We start from the raw sequence: 15,500 nt of genomic DNA, 5'->3' as shown, positions 1-15,500 counted from the left end.
CTCATATGTCAATATGGGACAAGGCTCTTTCTGCTCCTCTTTTATTTCCATTTCACTCTGTTCTGCTGCACATATTTGGCTGTTCTGTGAATTTGCAGATCATGATATTTTTTTCAAACTGCCTTTGATCTATACAGAAAGACTCACCCAGCTCTCATTTGAATTCATTAATACTTTGAGTAGGCATTTTAATTTTATGTTTACTGGCTTGTTTCCCTTTGTAATGTTATCTAACTGACAAGTTCGTCGTGCTCTGCGTTACCTTTAGGTTTTTGAGTCTAAAATGTTTCCTCTTTCCTGAAAGCTATAATAATTTTTAGAGATGTTATAAAGGCATCTTCATTTCCACAGAAGAAAACCTGAATTACTCTCAGCTTTGATTACTAGCAAATCAATATTGAAGCACATAATTTTTTTTACAGCATGAACAAAGTACGTATTATACCATCAACTGTATCTTGAATTGTAGTTTAAAAACCTGCTTGAGCACTAAAAGCAGCGTTTTGTTTGCAACTTCCACGTCAGGGAAGTCACGACATTAAAGGAATTTCCTGGGTTGGAGTTTTTCCCACAAAGGTCTGCTGTCTTTTCCCCAGCAATTGTGAATTTAGCACAATGTACAGAATTTTAGCAAGAACCCTGATTCCTAAACATGTGGCCAGAAGGATGAGGAGAGGACATGTTTCTTGTTGATCAAGCACAACCATTTCAGTGGAGAAAATGCACTACAGCTGGTCGGACCATTGATCTTAAGTTGCTGGGGTAGTGCTGTCTTTGGGAAGGGTATAGGTGTTAGCAAATCGCCAAACTGTGAATCATTGACTGTCAGAAGCATTTGGCTTGCCCGTTTTCTTTTAAGTTCCTGTTGTCAAGTGTGGTATAGTGGGGTTGAGAAAGGAATGTATTTTGGATGACCAGGATGATGAATGTATGATGCTTCATGTTTATTTGTAATGTCCTTTTTATACTTAGAAATTGCTTACATATGTATCTGTATGTAAATAAACGTTTAATCCTTTCCACTTGATGTTTAAAGTGTTTGATTTGGTTTTTTTTTTATTTGAACTGCAAAGCAAAGTTGCCTTAAAAATGTGTGCAAGACAGATTCACTTGACATGATTTAATATCAGACCAACAATGAATGGCTGCTAAGGATTTTCTGCTTGGGTTGAGCATACCAAGGCTCTCGCAGCATTGGGACCTCACAAAAAGAGCAAAAGTAGAGCTGCTATCCATGAGAGCAATGTCCCTTTGCACTGGAGCAGAAAAAAAGTTTTATTTAAAACAAGAGAGATTATAACGAAGTTTGAAATGCCAAAAAAATGCCAGTCACTAGAGGGTGGTCTTTGGCAGTCACCGACACTGCAAACCTGTAGCTGGTTAAACTCTTGTCCTAGCAAGATGCTAGGTTTGTGTTGGATGAAGATGATGCTTCAGTTGACTTTTATTCTTTGTCCCAGGGCTTTTTTTTTTTTTTTTTAATGCTAGTTCTTCTCTTCAGCCTTCAACTTGCTCTTTTCATGCCCATAGAACTCCACTGGAGTTCCCCAATGACCTGCCTTTCTGGGTGCCTAGAATCCTTTTGGACAAGATCTCCCATTTTAAGCCTTTAGTCTTTTGGTCAATATATAAAGTTTGTGCTCTGACTCATTCTGGTTTCCTCCCCTGTGCTCTGCTCCACATCAAAGATGATTTCTGCTAACACTTAAACTGAGAAATGAGCTGTGAAGCTTGAAGACACCATGTGTCCTTTATTGCCTCTTCCACTGACCTTGAAGCTCCTTCCTTGGTAAATGTCTGACATGAGGGCTGGACCATCTGTTCTGTGTTCCCCAGGAAGCTGGCAGTTTGAGTCAGTGATAAAACAGAGAGGTATTTGGAGAGGGAAAAGTCCCTTCATGCTTCTAGGGTGAAAGATGCTAGTAGGAACTGGGCAAAGGGAGGGGAAGAAAACACCCTTAAAGCTCAGACAGCTTCAGAATTGAGTATTTACTGAAAGAGAGGAGGGCTGGAGTGTGTTTTCTGTGGGGGTGACGGCTGGAGAAGCCAAACCAAGCTCTTCCTGGGGAAAGGTAAGTGGCAGGTGAAGAATGGCAGCTCTTCCTTGCAAGGAGCATGTAACCGGTGGGATGTGTAACCTTCTTCTTGTTCAGCCGGTGTAGCAACCTGTGCCAGGCTTTGCTGTGGGTGAAAGGACTGCAGGAGCACGAAGGCTCCCTGCAAAAATGGAAGAAACTGCCCAGGGGAAGAAATGCAAGACTGACAGACTACAGGAGCAAAACCAAGACAGCTTACTGCCTCTCCTCCATCTTCTCATGTACAAAGTCTTCCTACCGAGCACTTGGGGAGCTCTGCCCTGTAGCAACCTGTGCCAGGCTTTGCTGTGGGTGAAAGGACTGCAGGAGCACGAAGGCTCCCTGCAAAAATGGAAGAAACTGCCCAGGGGAAGAAATGCAAGACTGACAGACTACAGGAGCAAAACCAAGACAGCTTACTGCCTCTCCTCCATCTTCTCATGTACAAAGTCTTCCTACCGAGCACTTGGGGAGCTCTGCCCAGAAGATGTCATCCTGCTGACAGGAGCCTGTCACACAACAGTACCTTTTGGTCTCACTATGTGTGCAGTCCTCTCGCACAAAGTACAGGTGATCTGACTGCCCTGCATTAATTTCAATGGTATTGTACAGACAGTCCTACCTAATTTAAAATCTAGTCTTGATTTATGGATTTCTATGCATAAGGCATAAACCGCAAACCCGGTATGCATTTCCAGTTTTATTACCCTCAGAATTAAACATGCTGAGCTTTATTCTTTCTGTACAAGCTTATAATTATAATCACATCAGCTTGCACCAAAGCTATCACTTACTGTCGTATGTGGATGAATTCTCTGCTGAATAAAATCACTCATGCTGGACAAAACATTTCATGTCAAGACGCTGTCAGGTATATGATGTGAAAGTTCTGGCAGTGTTTCATTGCTAGCTGCATCAAGTCTCTGGTGTATCACTTGGATCTGGTCTAACCCCCATGACAAAGTGGGTGTTTGTCCAGTTCGTCACAAGGGAGTGCTTAAAGAGCCAGTGATACCACAGTCTTGTATTATGTGGGAGGCTGTAGTAGAAACAACTAGTTTTGAGCTTTATTTGTTTGAGCGCTGATGTCTTAAAACCCTTTCAATATTGCCTTCCCCGTGCTCAGTGATTTGGATATGAGTAATGCTGTCTTTCCCTTTATTATTATAGAATATCACTTATTCTACACAAGCTATCAACGCAGATTTACCATTTCCAGGTAGGCTACATTTTTTACTCCTTTTCCACTTGCCCCTACCATAGATTCATCAAGTAGGGTTTTATTTGCAATAAATAAAATCTTTTGAACAGGCGTAGCATTGGTAAATGCAGGCACAAGCACAGGCTTGCTCACTTGGGCTCACCCTAGAGCCCTGCACTACCCTGACTGAAGCAACCCTGGTGCAGTTCTGGTGCTCTGATTTGAGTGCAGGGCTAAAGCCCAGCTTATAAAGGCTCTATGTCTTCTATTACCATCATGTCCCTTTGGCTGTATTAAGAAGCCCTGCATAGGGATCTGTGTATCACTTACAGCACAGCATTGCCATGTTCTGCAATGGTGGTTTAGGCAGGTGTCACTGGCACAGAACTCAACAAGTGATTCCACTCACAGGTACGATGCTTGAAGTTACTTTGGTCACCAAATTGTGTTTAATTCTGCTCCCCTCCCTTTTTTTTTTGCTATAACTGGATGTTCCTTTTTCTTCTGTTTATGTCTAGGATCCAGGGACTGCAGGGATCTAGGCTTGGACCTCGTAGAAGAAACCTCGAGCCTCTTGCCACTGCCACCTACTGTTGCAGCATCCTTAAACAGCAGGAAGAACTTTTGGGTTGTGCTTGAGCATCTTGCTGGGTAGGACAGCAAGGAGAAAAGATGGTTTGCTGGTTAAGGTCTTTCAGTGATATCCAGAGCTAGGCTCCATGCTCTCTTAATGTTGGGCAAGTCTTTGAACCTGTGCCCCAATTTCCTCAACCGTAAGGAAGTAGTGGAAAAAAAAAAACCAACAAACCAACACTGTCTGCTATGGAAAAACTTCTTTGTAAAGTGAATTTGCCTGAGCAGACCTGCTGTGTAGCCATGAGGAACTGTTTTCTTCGTTCAGCCTGCAGCAATGCCTGCAGCCTCAGCACCCCCGTGCCCTCGGTAGGAGAGGCTGTATCTCATTAATACCCTGCTCAGCTGCAGAAGCAGCTTGTTTGATTTCAGATACTCTTCTTCCCATCCCTCAATGAGAAATGCATTTGATCAGAAGGTGCAGCACTTAGGTATAGGTAAACCTAAAAAGGTTTACCTATATGTTCTGTAAGGGTGATCCATGCTAAAAATAGTGGATAAAGGACAAGGTGGTGAGAGAGTAACTGCCCTCATACTTCCCTGAGTGTCCTGAAAAAAAAAAACAGGTACAGATTTATTTTATAGAAGAGATACGAAGGCACACAAAGATTACAGCTCAAATTCCAAAGGTCTGTTTTTTTCACCCATCCTAAACATGGTTTCCATTGGCTGTCTTTGGCAGGTCCTGCCTTAAAACACTGGTTTGTGTGCATAGCCCAGTGAGGTACCTATTGTGAGACCAGGTGAATGTAAGGTTAGAGAAGCCTTTCAGATTCACAGAAGTCCTTCTAGCCCCGACTCCAACAGCGACTAACAACAGATAGTAAGTAAAATATACAGGAACAAGATGATCACAAAATGATACATTCCCACAACACTCTTCTAACTTCCAGCAACTTCTGCCTCTCAGATTTCCTAAGGCAGAGGTGGTGTGTTTATAACCTGAATGTAAAGTGCTTTAGTTATCAGTATTGATACAATTTGTTCCTTGCATGCAGAGACACAAAACTCTTCTGAACAAAGACTGAGTCTGGGGCTTAAGTAGGTGCATTAGAAATGAAGTGAGGCCTCAAACATAGAAACGCAGTAATGTCTGTCTTGTAGCAGAGAATGAACCAAGTAGAGTCTCCTTGTCACCAGCCACAATGTAAATGGTACATATTCATTCTATGCCTCCAAAAAAATCACAGCAGATAATTTTAGGCCAGCTTCTGCTTCTACAAGTTGGCATTTTCAGACTGATGGGATCCTGTGCCATCAGGTTCCCACATCCTTCTGCAGGACCTGACCTACAAGCTTGCAGCAGCAGCTCCAAGATTTCTCTATTCAATGATCCTAAATGCAGCTGTTCTGGGTGGGGGATACGGAAAACCCCAAAGCAAGGATGAGGAAAGCCACAGCCAGGAATCTGCCACTAGCAGTCTTTAACTTGAAGAAGCCTGCAGGAAAACTGGGAGCTGCTACCAACCTCTCAGGATGGTCCCCTCCACCCAGCTCAACTCTGCCATAGGATCCCAAGTGGGCTCAAATACGAGGCTCCCATACGGTATTTGAAATTCTTTGATGAAAACTTGGCCCTTCTCCACAGAGAGTCATTGGGTAAGAATCTGGAGTGGACATGGACTCCAGGGCTCTTCTTGTGATGAAAAGACAACACTGAAGGCTAAAACACTTCACCTACCTGTACTTGACAAAGAAACATCTATTAAATACTCACACATTTACAGAAGTTTTTATTGCACGTTCTAGAGTTAATTTACAATAAAATAAAGTAACTGCAAATTCAGTTTTCCCCCATCTCTGTGTTACAAAGCTCTGCAAATAAATACAACTCATCTTAGGAATACGTATGCCAATAGGTGTACAACAATTTGATTTTAAACAGCTCTTTTCTTCTACTGGCTCCTTCCCAAAAGTCTTGAAAATAATTAAAAAGAACACAGCACAGAACTATCTTTTTTTAATATTTCGGCATTGGAAAAAGGGCTCTGTGCTTGGAAGAACAACTCAGGAGACCAGCCAGTTGCCCCTTCCAATATACCCCCTGAATAATTTGCACTTGAGAGGAGATTCTTGCCTTCTGAAGGGGAACAAGTTTCCAGGACTGTATCGGTCAAAAACAAGGCCTTGGTGACATCTGCAGATACAGGAGTTGTTAGAATCCTGGCTGTATCCTCAGGGTTTAATCTCCCATTTCTGGAGCATACATCATTTTCACTGTGCTCTTTGCTTTCAGAAATAGGGTTCCTGCCAACGTGCCCACAGGTCGATTGCAAGTCAGTAGCCCAGCTAACTGTTTTTAAGTTTAAAGATGCAGTTGGTTTCAACTTTTTGTTTGCAGATGGAGGGATCCACTCCTCAAAGTTGGCAGGCAGTTGGCTGTTAAGGAACTGCTGTGAAACAAAGCTATTACTTTCGTCTTCCCTGTTACTTGGCCTTCCACGTTTCACTAACCTGCCAGTAAGCTGCTGCAACAGAGTGTTTTGAAAGGAAGACCTAGATCGCTTGCATTTGGAATGGATTTTAGTGGGATTTTTAGGGGTGAAGATAGTGACAGAAGAGCTTCTTTCCCCAACAGGCCACAGCTTCCGGAGAGGTTTTGTCATAGGAGTTGACTGTGAATAAGGAACAAAGTCTTGAGCACTAACTGAATTGCATTCTGAATCACAAAAGGAGTAAGTTACTGGTGTACTGTGCTTACTAAAAGCAGGAGGGGACCTGTGTAGGGATGAGCTCGGTTTTGAACTGTTACAGGAAACATCTCCAGGATAAAGCACCAATTCAGGAGCTGTGACCTTTTCTGTCAAAGTATCTTCCTGTGTTAAAGAATGACAAGACTTATTTAGGAATTCTACCAGTTTTGCTACCTCTCTTGCACTTGCATCAAAGAGATCAGCGGAAGCATTGTAGATGCCTTCAGGGAAGATACTGTTCCACAGCATCTCTCTCCTATTAACACTTTTGAAGGTATTTTCTGACAGTTCTGTCAATGGTTTCAATTCTCTTTTATATATCCTTCTTGTATTGTTGGGAGTTGCTGCATCAGAGTCCCATGCCCCTGTGAATGTAAGATCCGTTCTTTGGCTTGGTGTAGAATAATTTTCTTTATTTTCACAACCAGCTAAACAGCTACCATGTGCAGAATGCACACAAGTAGCTGCCTTGCTCCTTTTCAAACAGGAAGTTTCTCCACGTTCAGCAGTACACTGCAGACTAATAAAAGACCAAGATGACTTTGAAATGTCAATATTTGCTTCTTTGGACTGCACATATCTGCTCTCAGAAACAGAAGGCTCTGATGTAACTGGCAAGGATTGTGACAGAATAGGTAAATGAGGGTTAGGTATAAAGCAAGATGTGCCATAGTCCTTGTCAGTTGAAGATAAAACACTAGAGGAAGACTCATATTGTGACACCTCATCACTCGGAGGATTTTCATTTGACTGAAGACAAGCAAGCAATATGTTCTCCCAGCTATCATTCTCTGCTGGTGGCAAGAATCTCCCCGAGACATTCGCTTCAGGCAAACCACCAGCTATTAGGGTTTGCCTGGGATACGATTCATTAAGATTTACACCCTTGCTACTTTCAAGAAGGGCCTGTTTGCCTGCATCAAGGCTGAGTGATGTTACAACACTCTTGCCATCTTCTATTCTGGCTAAAAATTCATTTAGGCTTTCTGAGAATGGGAGCTCATCCCAAAGCATAGAGTCCGTCTGAGACACTCCAGCTACGTGATTACAAGCTGAGGCATCCCTCTCATAAAAAAGGGAGTTGTGGGATTTCTCTGGGTAAGAATAACTTCTACTATTAGTCTTTGGGTAAATGCTTTTTACCCCAAATTCCAAGGGGTGTTGTAACAACCTGGAACTGTTTCCATGTGAACACTCAGTCTTTGAAGAGGATACTCTCTCTAATTTATCAGTTGCAGAGATACTGTCAGTCCAACTAGGCTGTGAACTCAATTCATTATCCTTCTCTTTCTCCCCTTCCTTCACAGAAGAGCTGCAAAACTGTGAATCCCAAAGAGTTTGATTGTTGAGGCTTACACTGCACGATTCTGCAGAGACAGGCCTCCCCTCTTGTTCATGCTGTTCACTCACCAGCTTTCCCACTTCCAGAGTGGGCAAGTCTTCCGCTGTCACCCAAGCAACAGATGAAGTCAGGCTGAAGGACTGCTGCCAGGACCCTAAAAAACTTTCTCTGCCACTAGACTGAACAAAACAGGAGTTTCTGCTCAGGCTAGACAAGCCGCTGAGCTCACTCACAGGTTCATCTATTGGAGCTGAAGGTGCATCAGGTAAGTATGAGCTGTTTTTACAGCTCCTGAATTTTGCCAACTGCAGGAGCCGATGGAAATAGCTGATAACTGTAAAGCCAGTAACAGCAGCGTTTGGCAGGAAGATCTGGCAAGCTGTAAGGTTTTTTGTACTTCTATTAATTCTGGAACAGTTTTGCAAGATGCTGCTGGCAGCAGAATGCCCTCCATCTTCCCTTGCACAACCCTTTTGGGGAAAAAGAAAAAAACCTTAGTACAATGCTTTATTTTGTGATAGAAAAAGAAAAATTAACACATGTCTTTTAAGTCAGACTTAAATTTAGGTCTCACTTTTTGTCAGGATCTGCAGGGAAGAGAATACAAAACAGTCTGTCACACAAAGCAGTACTCCCTGGGAAATAAGCACTGGCAAGGGCTATAAAGGGCATCACAGTGAGAGGTTCTTTGCTTGTTGCAATTACGCAGGGTTTTGGAGCTGGAAAAACAACCAAGAATTCTAAGAAACGACTTCACAGAAAATTTCTTCCTCACTTTAGGGCACTGGGTGCTTCCGGGCTTCCTCCAGTGCAGTTCCATGCAAACAGCTAGCTGCCTAAGGCCAATGCTTTCTTCTCTCTAGGAGACACTGGGCAGTATTTGAAGCAAAGCACTCTGGTACCAGATACCTGACTTGGCAGCTCACCTATCAAAGCCAGCATGATGTTTTCTATGCGCTACCTCTGTGAAAGAGAAATAAGCTACAACCTTTATCTTTGTCATGGTTCAATCCCAGCCGGCAACTAAGCCCCACCCAGCCGCTTGCTCACTCCCCCAGGTGGGATGGGGGAGAGAATCGGAAGGGTAAAAGTGAAAAAACTCGTGGGTTGAGATAAAGACAGTTTAATAGGTAAAGCAAAAGCCACGCGTGCAAGCAAAGCAAAACAAGGAATTCATTCACTCCTTCCCACCGGCAGGCAGGTGTTCAGCCATCTCCAGGAAAGCTGGGCTCCATCACGCATAACCGTTACTTGGGAAAGCAAAATGGCATAATTCTGAACATCTCCCCACCCTCCTTCTTCTTCCCCCAGTTCTATATGCTGAACATGATGTCATATGGTATGGAATATCCCTTTGGTCAGTTGGGGTCAGCTGTCCCGGCTGTGTCCCCTCCCAACTTCTTGTGCCCCCCCAGCCTCCTCGCTGGTGGGGTGGGGTGAGGAGCAGAGAAGGCCTTGACTCTGTGTAAGCACTGCTCAGCAGTAACGAAAACATCCCTGTGTTATCAACACTGTTCCCAGCACAAATCCAAACCATAGCCTCATACTAGCCATCTGCCAGCTCAGGCGCATTGCCATTGCTGTTATCAAAATGTTCCGAGGCACAGCAGAGTAAGATGATAAACTGCTTATCATTTATTTGGAGAGTAGTGTTTCAAAGGAGCTTCAGCTGCAATTCTTTATAGAACCTGCTTCTCTCTACACAGAAATCACACGTGAAAAATGATATTAAAAGCAGAAGGAATTATATAATATTTTGAGAAGTGGATAAACCCTTTTTCACCTCCCCCTCAAGGTCTGGCAATGCCAGAGAGGCCAAAAAGCAAATATAGCTGTCTTCAAGTTCAACAACCCTCCTACTCCCTGAGTCTATGCAAAGGTTGAGGCTGAAGGCTGTTAACCTTCTAGGTTAAGTCTTAAAAAAGTATGTTATGTTGAGTTTGAATTTTATCTGGGAGAGTGCAACTGTGTGCATAGCTGAACACAACTATACAGAAATGTCTACAGCCAAAGGCTGAACAAATGGTCTTCGAATGTGTGTTCAGTCCTTGTGTGTGCAGGAGCAGCCACAAGGCTGTTGACATGTAGGATTACTTATATTCATAAAGGCATCACACCTAGAGACCTGGTGAATGGTTCCAGTTAAGTAAAATTAATCCATTAAGTCCTCCAACTTCCTTTACTTAAGATGCTGTGCATTAGGAAAATCTCAGCTCAGATACAAACCTCACGGTACCTGTGGGAGAGGAAAAACACCTGCCAGGTAGGATTTAGCTCACCAGACTTCATAATATGAATGACTCACACAAGCACCAATTCAAGAGAACTTAGAAGACTGTTTCTATGGAAATATTACTATGAACTAGTGTGTCAAAGTCTGTGAAATACATAAAAGAGCCACAGATGCATATACTGAACAGCTGTACTTTATCAACATTTTTAAACACGCTCTTAAATCCAGAAATATCAAAATGCTGCAGGGAGATGTGCTTCTTACATTTCAGACACCAGGAGACTATCCAGCGTGGGAAAGGTAGGGCAGTGCTTGAAAAAACAGTCTGTTTCTTGCTTGAACTGTACACAGTTTTTTTACAGACTCCAAGCTGTTACTGATATGCGCAGGAGCCTGGCACTGCTCAGGCTCTCTGAAAAGCGGCCCTGACAAGCTGTCAAGCTGACTACCGCCATTCAAGATGACTTTTGGATGCGACTCATTTAAAATAACACAGGAGTCTGGAGGAAGAGGAGCAGAATCCTTCCCATGTCCTAGCCCTAAATTTTCTCAAATTCCCAAAAGATGTTTTGATAACTCAGTCTATGCCCCCAACTGGCTACAAGCTAATGAAAAAACTCATTATAAGAGAGTAATGTGGATTAGAAGTTACCTTCACTCCAAATATAAATCTTTTTCCAATGAAACAGGTTTCCACTGCTTGAACTAACACTCCTGGAGACGCACCTGTGTTTGTTTCTCCTGACAGCTGATTGAAGTCTTGAATACACCTTGAGTAAAAACATATAGAAGTATTGGATCAACAGAGGAAGCCTTACATAGCATTTTAGCTGTAGTATAAGTAGGACACATGCTAAAGAGAAGATACTGCGGTAGCTTAAACTAAACATAGAATGAAAACAGGAAACCATGAACCTATGAATTCAATTGTTTAGCTCACTTAATTTGTCAGTGAAATAGAAGTAAACAAAACAACCGCTCTGAATAGTTTTAATACACACACAACTTTCGGGTGTTCCCTGGTGGCTGTGATTTTTGTATCAACACAATGATTAATGCTGTCAATATGTTGCTATTGCTTACACATCCTTTCTGCCCGCACCTTTACAGCAACTGCAGCATCCATATTAAGACACGCAAATAACTCTGTTTTTCACAGCTGACAGTAGTACAGCGGTCTAATGTAGAATGCCTATGAGTATGTTATTAACGCTGCTAATAGGGATTTAAAAAGTGTTCCTCATTGACACAGTGATAACACAAGTCATTGGAAAATAACAGAATTGAGAAACAAGCAGTGAATGTATCCAAATATCCCATCTTAGCAGTTTCACATATCAGAAAGTCTGAAGTTTATAATGTAGGTGGTCAGGCTCTGAGGGCTAACAGGCTTTCTTAGAAATCCCTTCTTGCTAAAGGAAAATCTGGTCATATTGAATTAAAGTCATAAGGTGCACACTTTTTTTTAAAAGCCAAACTGTTAAAAAAAACCCCAAACCCCAAAGGCTCTATCTCTACCTTAAGATTCTTCTTCTAAAATCTTGAGGAAAAAATACGTTTAAATCTCTGGAAAAGCCAACTTACTTAGTAATCTGACATTAGCCAAAGGAAATTCAATCATCTCAAATAAAGGAGGAAGGACGCAAGGAAGAAGCCCAACCAAACAAACTGTGAAGCTCGCTTCACAGGTGGTAGCTGCCTTCAATAGACAAGTGGAGGATCTCTTACGTAGAAGTAATCCATCTCAAAATTTCAAGATTTCAGGAAGAAACCAAACTTCAGCATTTTCTCAAGGTGATGGGTACCAAGGAAATGCTGGAAGGGAGCACTTTAGCAGCTTCTTCCCACTCGTCTCCCCAACATGCAAGCTCATCTCAATTTTTTTAGGCTGAAAAAAAAGCAGCAGCTATATAGTTAGAAACAAACCATTCCTTACCTCTGCAGATTTTCTGCGGTGACCCCAAAGAATGGATCTAAGCAACTTCCAAACACGGTAACGTCAAACAAATCATTAGTGTCAGCAATCTTTAGGGACAATCTATATCTGTAGCTTGCATCTTTAGCTTCACCTGTGCAGCCGCATTTTAGACAGTTAAACCTGACAAAAGACAACAGAAGGATAAAAAAAGATTGAATACCTGAACGTTTGTTAATCACTGCTGAAGTAAGAACTTACCTGCAGCCGTAAATATTACTACTATAATGTATCAAATATTCCATTACAAACTATAAGATTCTTTCTTTACTTCTTGAGGCATTAATCTTACCATAGGCTCAGCAAGGTGTCTGCATCATGACAGAATCCGTCCGGCTTCTTTTATTGATTTATTAAATGCTAGCCTGTTGTGAAGTTGGAAACAGTGGGCTTTGAATGACCTGTCGGGGAGTAATTTTTAATTCCCTGCACCCCCACTTTTTGCATTTTTTTCTGGTTTGGGATTTTTCTTCCTGTAGTTTTAGTATAATACCTAGATTTAAAAAATCATCAGGAAACAGCACTGTTATCTTTTACTTCAGCATTTGAAACAACAGATATTCTTGCTTTGCAAAGTCAGCTCCTTCCATTTAGTGCTGACATTCATTGAGTTACCGTTCTGCTGTGTATCACAGATTTCACATAACAGTGGGATTAAAAAGGAAAGCTCATATGTTTTTGGACAGAGTTAAGTGAAAGAGTCATACAGGACTACCTGATGCATTACACTTATAGAATGAGAAGAAAAAAAATTTAGGATTTGATTTGGAGAGGCTTTCAACCAATGCTTTCCAACTTAGGAACAGCACAGAACTGGATTGCAGTGGATGCAGTTGGAAGCTATTAAAACACCTCATTTATTCTCCTAAACTGTCTTTCGATATTGCATGGCAATGAACACAATAGAACTCTTGATCCGTAACAACCTCCAAGCTGCTACTGGAATACAAAGAGATCTAAATAGTGATAAGTAACTTAGATATCTGAAATTAGCACTTATTTCTACAATGGCTGAATTTTCACCAATTTGTTTTGTGTTCAGCTCCCAGCGATTCCCAAGGCCTCTGACAGTTGCAGTTAACAAACCCCAAAACAGGACATACCTCCTAGAATCCAGTATCAGCCTAGAAAAGCATTTTTGACAGGCAGGATAGATGAAGCAGGAGTTCTGGACGGAAATTACAGAGGCAGCCAAGAGTCCTCTCACACTACTCATGTGCTCACAGCATCACCTGAAACAAGTCAATCAAAATGGTTTAAAGAGTTCTCATTTTATGAGATGTTAATATTAACTGCTTTTAGTCGGGTTGTTTGAACATTTTGAAAGGCAACCCTCAGGAAATGATGATCTCTGAAAACAGTAGCCCAACTGAGGCAACATCTATTATTAACCTTAAATAACCCTTTAAAAAGAAAAAAAAGATGAAGATACGTAATAAGAAGCAAGTGTTCATGATATTTGCAACACCATTGCAGATAAATCATGCAAATTCCCATTTGTATTTATGGAATCTTTATTGGGACTATCCTTGAGCACAGTACTGCAGCAAATCTGTTTCTGATTTTTTTTCCTTAATTTAGAATGAAGTCACAACATGGGGTTAAAATACTGAAACGATTCTATGCTTGTAATTCTGCAAACACCTTCAATACTAATGACTTTGAAAGGAGAAGATGCCCAGAAAATCTCAAAAGGGCTCGTAACAGCAACTATACTCATGCCCTTTGAGCCAAAGGGACAGCTCTACAGTATTTACCATTGATTTCAACAAAGAGGACATATGGAACTGACAAATAAATGCTGAAATGTTTATTTAAAATAAATAAACAAATAATTTTTATTCAGTATTACTTTCCTGCAGAACTATCTTACTTCTATTATCACTATACTGTCCAAAATATAAATTTTTAGGAAACTTCTCCTATTTTAGAAAGTTAACTTTTTTCCTCAGCAGATGCTAGAAACATGCAGACAAAAATACCCTAAAGTACCTCAAAGCAGAGTTCCAACTTAAACGGCCAATATGTTCTCTACAGCTGAATTAAAGGACACCTTAAAAATCCTTCTTTGCAAAAGCACTTTTATCACAGTAATAGCTAAACACACACTTCTCTTCAATGTAAGCTGCAGAATAAATTCAGAATAGGAGATGAATTTCACACCTTCATCCCATAACTCCCTCAGGGAGGCAAAAGGCAAAAGAGAGAAAGGAGACTCAAGTACAGCTTTTACATGTTAAAAACCATTCAATAATCAACAATGATATTTTGTTCATATTTTGCCACACACACAAAAAAAGTTCAACTTACAGGCTTTCCCTTTGCCCTTAGGGGCACCTTTCTCAGCATTTTGGTAACAACAAGATCTGTAACATGAGTACTAGAAAAATGTGAGTGACTAAACTCATTACTCTGAGTAGTTCAGAGAAGAAAAAAAAACCGCAGATATCCCAATATTCCCTATGGTAGAAAGGCCAGGAAAAGAGGCAGGAAAAGGTAAAAGCATTACTGGGGGGCCAACCAAAATGAAAAAATCTCTCTTCAGAACACGTATTAACAGAGACTCATTTGACCTAGTATATTAAATGGTGCATGCCTTCAATTCTTGTCAAAATGGAACTATTTTCTTTCAGTTACAGTACAAGATATCAGTAAAAAGTACATGGAAAACATACCAATATATAAAAAAGAAATAATAAAATTAAGTCTGATTTTGTTATTGCCCAAGAAGGTGGACTTGGAGAAACCAGCAGGTCCTTTGTGTTCCAACTGGTTTTCAGCTCAGAACTATATAAACAAAGTATATTGTTATCTGCATTTTTTACAGAAATAAAAAAACCCACACCCCGGAAAACACAGTGAATACTTCAAATATTCCATTGAAATATGGGAGTCAAAGCATAGCATGTACGTATTCACACAGGTTCTGGTAAGAGCTCCCTTGAGAGCAGACAGACTCAAGACCTACACCTCTATTTCTCTTTGGTAGAAATACACTGCTCATCATCTGGACATAAGTTAAAAAAGGAAGTACAAATGGATCCGGTTTACTTTATTTTTTGAGATAAACAAACCAACCCAAACCTCTGGACCCACGTACCCAGCCAGGGAATCACACCGCACTCCAGCTGCTCCCCACTGCCAGCCTCCAACGAGCGTTGCCATTCAACAGCTCCGAAGTCTCACCGAGATTTCCATCAGTGCCTGGTGCCCTCTAGTGGGCTCATTGCTTTAAATTCTCCCTAAGGAAAAAAAAAAACACAAAACACAAAACAGTTGTGACAGGTCTCACACCGCAATTTTTACCCCTTAACCCGCAGCCTCCTCCCACTCCGGCCCCGAGACGCC

General features: G+C 41.4%; 1 protein-coding gene across 1 annotated transcript; it reads right to left on the bottom strand.

The window, feature by feature from the left end:
* Positions 1–4,683: 4,683 nt before the first annotated feature.
* DDIAS (DNA damage-induced apoptosis suppressor) lies at positions 4,684–13,368 on the bottom strand. The gene is made up of 5 exons (XM_009583963.1): positions 13,256–13,368; positions 12,114–12,275; positions 10,830–10,947; positions 5,856–8,414; positions 4,684–4,719 (listed from the first exon to the last, which is right to left on the bottom strand). The coding sequence occupies exons 1-5, from the start codon at positions 13,366–13,368 to the stop codon at positions 4,684–4,686; spliced, it is 2,988 nt and encodes a 995-aa protein (XP_009582258.1).
* Positions 13,369–15,500: the final 2,132 nt, after the last annotated feature.

Source organism: Fulmarus glacialis, unplaced genomic scaffold (assembly GCF_000690835.1).
Source record: "Fulmarus glacialis isolate BGI_N327 unplaced genomic scaffold, ASM69083v1 scaffold44728, whole genome shotgun sequence".
Lineage (NCBI taxonomy): Eukaryota > Metazoa > Chordata > Aves > Procellariiformes > Procellariidae > Fulmarus > Fulmarus glacialis.
Note: the sequence above shows the minus strand (reverse complement) of the source record. Positions and strands in the feature narration are given on the sequence as shown.